The sequence below is a fragment of the Porites lutea genome, chromosome 5, assembly GCF_958299795.1.
Source record: "Porites lutea chromosome 5, jaPorLute2.1, whole genome shotgun sequence".
NCBI lineage: Eukaryota > Metazoa > Cnidaria > Anthozoa > Scleractinia > Poritidae > Porites > Porites lutea.
In genome coordinates, this window is record NC_133205.1 from 37160513 (window position 1) to 37168310 (window position 7798).

Consider the following 7798-nt stretch of genomic DNA (forward strand, 5'->3'; position numbering starts at 1 on the left):
GAAAATTGTAAATGGCCGGCTCGCAAAAAATATGGACGGCAAGAATAGACACATGTTTTGCAAAAATCTTCTTTTTTGAAATTTTTGTATCCTCAGTGTTCCTACCTTCATATTGCAGAACATTCACAATGATAAATTCTGTTCTAACTACTTATACTGGCAGTATTTTCATCACTTTATCGAAAAAGTTGACAGTTTTTAACCCCTGAAAATAGCGTACCCTGAAAGCTTCAACATGTAACTCCGGAAGTGAGGTGGTTGTTAGTTTCGGATCTTACGGTAACTGACAAGTGTAAAGTGAGATCTGAAAATATTTTTTCTGCAGGTCTTTGAAGACGATGAGAATATAGGACTACCCAGCTTTCTTACAATTAATTCAGAGTCGCTAGATCTCCCGGAGGAAGAGGTAAAGGTTTTTTCCTTCAAATTTATCCATAAGTTACTCTCAACAAAACACCTCGCTAAAGCTGTTAGTGCTGTCTTTGGAATTAGTCGGCAAAGTTAATGGATAAATGACCAGTGTCATGGTCATTCTTCCAAGGGGGAGCGAAAACTGGCCATTAGCCTTTGGAACTATGAAGATATTATCAATTGGTCGATTAATTAGTTGAATTAGTTTCATTTCAGTTCATAGTCCCTCCGTTAAAAGGTCTTTAGAAAATTTGAAAGAGGTGTAGGTCTCAAAGCAAAAGTTTAAAAGGATAGAATGAATCTTGAAGTCTCTAGGGTGAGGTGGTTTAACCACTAAGCCTTCTGTTTTCGCCAGATAAGGGAGCGGGGTAGTGGAAGGTGGTAAGGGATGTTTTGTCGCAACAAATTCGTTCAAGTCTTAACAGTGTAATATCATAGGTGACGAATTGCTCCTTAATTCGGGCGCGAAATTTCAGCGTTAATTTGAAATTTCACATGTGAAATTACTAAATTGCCATGGCAACCTGCCGTACGTCTCCGTTTCAAGATGGCGACGAAGTTTTAAAATGTCATGAATGAAGATGTCAGAGCATAAAAAGACGCTTTAGAAAACCTGAATACACGAAAGAGCACATCAAGAAGGATTCTTAGAGGTATGTTGTCGAAAAATTCTGAAAACTTAAGCCAAATTTTAGCTCTAAACGTTTGAGAGAGTGGAGTTCAAGATCGATCGATACGATCCAGGATAAACAAGTCAAAAATCCTCGATTGCTAAGGTAATTCGTCACCCATGATATTAATAGGTAATCAAATGGTATACTTGTGAAATTAGGGAACAATTTCACTTGCGTTTTGTCCAAATCCTAATAATTTCTCGAGCCTTTATTAGGATTTGGACAAAACGCGCGTGAAATTATTCCCTAATTTCACTCGTCACCATTTGATTACACATACAAATTTTATTCTCTGCATTTTAGACTACTTTGGTTTCCTCCTCCTTTGGTTCTTCCACATCTCCTTTAACCTCGTCGCTTATGAATGAACAAAATGGACATGTTTCACCGACCAGGACAGTAGGAGAAGTAACAACAAGTGTTGCAGTTGGTGGTAATTCAAGAAATGGAACTCAAGCAAATTCGGTTTCTCTCACCAGTGGGTTTGGCATCCACTCAGATAAGCCTCAAGTCGAGGGGCACAGAGAAACAAGGGGAGAAGTAAGCCCCACAGGACCACCAACCTCCCCCGAGCGCGATAAGAGCTGTCCTGTGCATTCGTATCAAAAGAAAGAAACTGAGAATTCGCAATCATCTCCTAACCCTTTCATTTTTCCGAGTACATTCCAAGGTAGCATAAAAGATACAGAAAGTTTTGAATCCGTATCAGCAGTGTTTGAAACATTTGCGGTAAAACACAACAACAGTGCGGTTAGTTCGCCGCAAGAACACTTCATAGCGCAAAACGAGGCTGATGATGACTTAAGACCTGAAGTGGCCAAATTACCAGGAAGAAAAAGAGTGGCTTCCTGGGGCGAAGTTCAAGATGAAACGACATTGGAAAATGAAAGTACATCATCAATCAGTGGAAATACGCTATTGGTCAATGGTGACAGGCATCGTGTCACGGACAATCGACGCGATAATTTAGGGACTTCAGAAACTGGGGACGGTGTTGTCCAGAACAGGAACTATCTTAGAGTAAGCAGTGATCCTCAGGGGGGTAGTCAGAGTCAACGAGGTGGCTCTGTGGCTAACAACAGAAAGAGCTGGGATGGAGTTCGACATCCTGGCGAAACTAGAGAAAACCAGAAAGTCTCGCAGCTGCATAAGCCAAAGGATAACAAAGAAAGAAGCTGTAGCGATAGTAACTTGATGGTAAGGATGATCGGTTTTGTTCGCAAGATTGTCAAATAACAAGGTTACTTCCAAATTTCATTTTGTGAATAATGAAAGCAAAACTCAATTAACGAAATGAGAGGTTTTATTTCAGTGTTAGGATGTCAGAACTACACTTGCCCTGTTAGTTCACTTTGGAAGGGATAACTGACGAGACGGATTTATCTCTTCCGAAACTTCATTTTTTGTTTGCTCGCTTTCGCAGTAGCTAATATCCTCGATGGCTTAACCGTTTTAGTAAAATCCAACTAGCGGTCTATTATCAGTGCTGCGTTCTGATTGGTTTAGCTACTACTAGGCGATATGTTATATCCCACTAGTAGCGAAAAGCGCCGGCTTTGAAAACCAAAACAATGGCGGCTGAATCGCGTTTTGCTAGCTGAAGTTGTTTTGTCTCGATATTTCTGACCAACTAGATGGATTTTACTAAAACAATTTTTCCTCTCGCCCTCATGGGCTATTGACTCAGAGCCCACTGGGGCTCGAGGAATAATTGTTAAATGTACAAGACTAAAAGCCTTAGCATCGGCGACGGCTGCGAAAGCGTCACTTTTAAAATGAATTAGCGTTTTTGAAACTCTGTCTCGTTTACCCCAATTCGCTGAAAATGGCAAATGTAGGCGAATTTCCCTGGAGCTGATTTCTCGGGAAACGCACACAAGTCAAGAAAGAGAAAAGGAAAAATCGTCGTATTTACATCCCCCTTAAGACGTGAAATGAAACGCCGTAGTCGTGCAGGGACGGCAAAGAAATGCACAAAAAAGCGTGTTGTTTTGCTTCATAAACCTATTGCTTTTTGACGGTCTCGTTGCCGTCGTCGCTGCCAAAGCTCCCTGCTCTTTACGGCCCTCATGACTCATATTGTTACAGTACATAAATGCATGACTTTTTTTGAAATCGTAGAATTTGCCTAAGGAACAGCAGAAGGAAATACAGGCAAAACACAGGGCCAGCCAGGAACTCCTCGAACTTCACCAGCAGAGTAAAACAAAGGTAAGGTAGAGTTGAGGTTTTGCTCAGGAAACCTTTTGCTGTGAAGCATACAAGTTCTTCTTTTTTTCTTTTCTATGTTGTTGTTCCTGGCAGTCGGGAAAGAAAACAACGTCGACCCTTTTGCTCTATGAAAGCGTTCTCCCAAGATTTATTTGACGAACGGCAGCAAGGGACAGAATCACTGTAAACGTAATCGTGAATTAACTTTCTTGTTTGTTTGTTTCGTTGTTTATATGTTTTTGTACTCTATCGGTTTTTGTATAATAAGACCACAATATTCAATGTTAGTTCACTGTCTTCACTCTTAACTGGTTTTACTTGTTGTTGTTTTTAATGTTTCTTGTTTTTTGTTTTTGTTGTTTGTTTTGTGTTTTTCGTTTTTCAAAGTACGTTGATCATATGTGACCCTCCACAGGAATTTGATGCTAAAGGTGAAAGCACGCGCACGACACGCTTGCACGACACGCTTAGCGTGCCGTAGATCACGGATATGCGCATATTAAATTGAAAAAACAAAGACGGACACACTTGCCTTTGTTTTGGCAAATTTAACACGCTAGACCTTTTGTTTTTTTGTAGCGTGCCATATGTCACGGTAAGTGTGCGAATTATAGCACGGTTAGCGTGCAATTTGGGTAAGACACGCTGAACACACTTGATTACTAAAACCGCTAAGATGATAAAAATGGCTTGGGTTTTCAGCGGATTTAATCGGCATTGATGACTGGTCGAAGTGAATCAAATATACCAATTGAGACTGTTTTGGAATTTGATAGTAACCGTGGCCATTTGAAAATCACGACTTAATGGTGGTCTAGCCTGGAATTAACGCGAGATCAGTGTAAACCAATTCCTCCGGCTGTCGGCTGTTGACCGGAATCGCAAAGAGGCCTGCTATCGCATACGAGGCACTGAAGTTATGTCGCCTGAAAATTATAGTTATGCCACCGGAATATTTATTAGCAGAAATGCACAGAGAAATGAAGTTGAATAAATTAGTTTAATATATTTCTTTAAGCAATGCTGAGACGAACGAAGGTAATTAAATCGAAGAAACAAAAACTGCCTAGAATTTTCTATAGGTTGAGGAAGGCTAAACATTTCTAGATGACCGTTCCATGCATGTACAATTTTCGAAGGTTATCTAATAAATTCCTTACGATTTTCTGAAGTTTAGTTTTTTTCCATTTCATTCCCCAGTTAAGCTATTTTTCGTAGAGAATTAAGGGATCCTAAAATTTTCGGAACCGAAAATACGATAAAATTCTCACTTTCCTGAAACTTTCAATTGGAAGCTAAATTTTTCGGGAAAATAATGCTGAAGCCCTTGTAATTTCGAAAAGACTGAAATTGTCCTAGGATGCTAGGATGCATTTAGGAGGAAATCGCCGTCAGGTGCCCCTGACGAACGAAGCGCTATCAATCATAATTTATGTGAAGATATCTCGTTACGCTATGCTAAGACGAATCAAGCGCTGTAAACGTGTACTATATCTCGTTCTTCACAGGACGAAAAAAAACAAGAATCTGTAAACTAAAAACACTGTAGAATGAGGGAGGATTGCGGGCGACTTTTCTTGAATTTTGGGCGACAAAGCTCATATTATCAGGTTTTGGACGACATAACTTCAAACGACATCACTTTCGAGTAGCTTGACCGTCACCCCTTTAGATCGAGCTAAAGTTCTTTCCATTTCTGGAAAGAACTTTGATTTTGCAATGCTAATATAGTTCTACCCATAAATCCAGTAGGTCACACCGTTCACTGTTTATACTTTTCAAGCGACAACGTTTTTCCAATCAGATACTATCGCTGCGATCGCTGAGGTATAACTTTTTCTTTCTTATAGTTACCAAAAAAGGGTGCCGTTCATAATCATTTGCGGTTCCTTTTTGTAGAGGAAATTTATTTAGCTTATAGATAACACGCCTTGCGTGCTTTTGCGCACACTAAAAGCTTGTTGTGCTTTTTCGCACGGAGCTTTTGTTTGAAAACTTTAACACGCTCTTTTGTTCGACTTGCTCACGGTTAATTGTCTCAAGCGTGTCCTCTGAAACAAAAGAAATTGCTAATGAGGCAAGATTGCAAGCGTGCTAAAGTGTGTTAAAATAAATTCTTTTGTTTTGAAAGCGTGTCGTGCGCGTGCTTTCACCTTTAGCATTAAAATCCTGTGGAGGGTCACATATTCTGTGTAATATTCCATTTTTATTGCCAGGTACCTAGTTCACATCAAGTTGAAAGCCAGAAAACTGACCCGGTTACCAGAGGTGGGGTCCAGTCTCCTCGAAGAGTGAACGGAGTTTCTGAATCAGCGTTTCTTGTAGAGGTCAATAAATCCTCTAGCAGCTTAGGTTTGACCTTAGAAGGTGGTTCTGATGTGGGGAGTGACGTAAGGATTAAATCGCTTAAGGTGAGACAAACGGGGAGTAGAGTGGAGGCTGCCTCGTTCCTAGGCGTCTCAAGTGTAGAAAACTGAAAACGCGACTGCACGAGCCATCAAGGAGTATCGCGCAGTGGACCATGGGAACGTTAAGCATGGACGCAAAGGACGCTGGGAAGGGTGAACGAGAAAAATGAGACGTTTTTCTCTTCACCTTTCCCATGATACCGAGCGCGGAACCAAAATCGCAGTCGCTCTCGAATCCTCTAGAACGCGCCTGGGTACGAGGCAGGAGTAGAGGTTGTATGAGGCTTTTGGCACAGTTTTTTTATGGGTAAAGTCAATGCCGTTTCTTCGTTTAAATCAAGCTAACAATGCAAATGGTTGCTTTGTCATGCAAGCTCTGTATTAGTAACAAAGGTCTTCGTGTGATTAGTAAATTAAAGTAAGGGTCGCGGTTGTTTAGGCGTAGTGGCCGCGCACCTGCCCCAAAACCCAGCACTAGTACTTCGGTTCTTATTTGTCGCTCTTATAGAAGGGTTGTTTACCATTTACATGGCCAGGGTAAATTGATCGGTTCACGGTTTGAACAAATGGTAAACAAAACTCGGGACAGTGGTAAATTTCGCTCGAGAATCGCGTAGGCCATCAATTTACAGAAAAAACGGCCGCAAAAACCTGAAACTGGTATCAGAGATGGGTTTAAAGAAATGGAACGCGAATTTCTGTTTTGGAACATCCAGACCGGGAAAACAGTAATAACTTTTCAGGCGTTCCATTGTTCCCGAAATATTCGGCTGGTACCACCCAAAAAGTCGTGAAACATTTACTTTCCAACGGGAATTTTCGGTAACGATTTGTTGCTCATTTAAGATTTGGGGCCTATTACATAAACCGTGCTGTAGCCCTGCCTAGGATGATTAAGACGTGGCGGTGAGTTCTTGCTCAGGTCTTGCGTACATGTAAACCCATTCTTAGTAGTGGAGTTGATGAACACCGTGCTTGTTTTCAGCCTATCAAAGAAATGTGGAAACCTCTCTTCGCCGGAAGAAGAGCATCAAGAACTTTACCATAATAATGGTCTGCTGTGAATGGATAGTTGTTAGTACCCTTAGTTGAATTTTCATAATCAGAGTTCGCACAGATATTTGGTTAAAAATTTCAGAATTTTTTCCAAAAAACAATAATGTCGTGTTCTAGACTCAAGGTTATCAAATAGGCGATCAATACAGACCTTAAAACACAGGCTATTTGCATGGTGCGCTGCAAACGTACGGACGAGATTGAATAAATTTTGACCAAAGCACACTTCTGAAACACTTGTTGGAGGTTTGAAAAGAACTCAAGACTTTTTACCATTTTTCAAGACTTTATCTCCATTTTTAAAAATTTGCAAGAATTCAATACTTTATACGAACCCTGAGTTAATGATGTTGACTTTCACCGTTCACTCCACCTGTTAGATTCGATTCTCGTTGATTGCAATTGTTTCTAAAATGGCTTTTTTGTGTTATAGGAGGGTAACTTCGCAGCTTGGAAGTGTGGAAGGTTAAAAGCGGGGCAAGTTCTCCTTCAAGTGGACGACACACCACTAAGAGGAATGACCAGCGGCATTGCAGTACTCACTTTAAGACATGCGTATTCTAACTCTGATTCCGATGTACTCAAGCTACTTGTACGAGACGTTTCATGACGATAATTTTTTAAAGATATATCATCATGGAATAACGTATTGGCAACAATTTTAGACACACCTTTTATGACAATAGAAACAATAATATGTAAAAAGTATGGCTTTATTGGTTTGTTGATCAAAAACGAGTTAATAAGCAGGAGTGAGTTTTTTTTTTAACCTAGAATTATCACCCTTATGCAAAAGGAATATTTCAGCTATTTTCATTTTCCGCCGACTCCTTCCTTAGATATCGAAAATTTAATTAAGAGATCTCTTTAAGGTCGTGAGTTGACTGCTCTTATAAAGAGAGTCATTTAGGAATGACCTGATGTGTGAGTTGGTGTGAACATAACATTCCTAAATAAAGACACTGCATAATGCGAGAACTAAGTTACTTTGTAACCAGTAGTTGTAACTCAACTTCGTATAGTTAAAACAAAAAATAA

At 40.2% G+C, this 7798-nt stretch overlaps 1 protein-coding gene across 1 annotated transcript in view; it reads left to right on the plus strand.

Annotated features, from left to right (window-relative positions):
* Positions 1-7738, plus strand: part of LOC140937067 (uncharacterized) — a 19584-nt gene extending 11846 nt beyond the window's left edge. The window contains exons 12-16 of the mRNA XM_073386597.1: positions 326-406; positions 1389-2282; positions 3207-3296; positions 5513-5707; positions 7194-7738. Of these exons, the coding sequence (XP_073242698.1) occupies positions 326-406; positions 1389-2282; positions 3207-3296; positions 5513-5707; positions 7194-7370 (1437 nt within the window). The 3' untranslated portion in view covers positions 7371-7738. The remainder of the gene's footprint in view (positions 1-325; positions 407-1388; positions 2283-3206; positions 3297-5512; positions 5708-7193) is intronic.
* Positions 7739-7798: the final 60 nt, after the last annotated feature.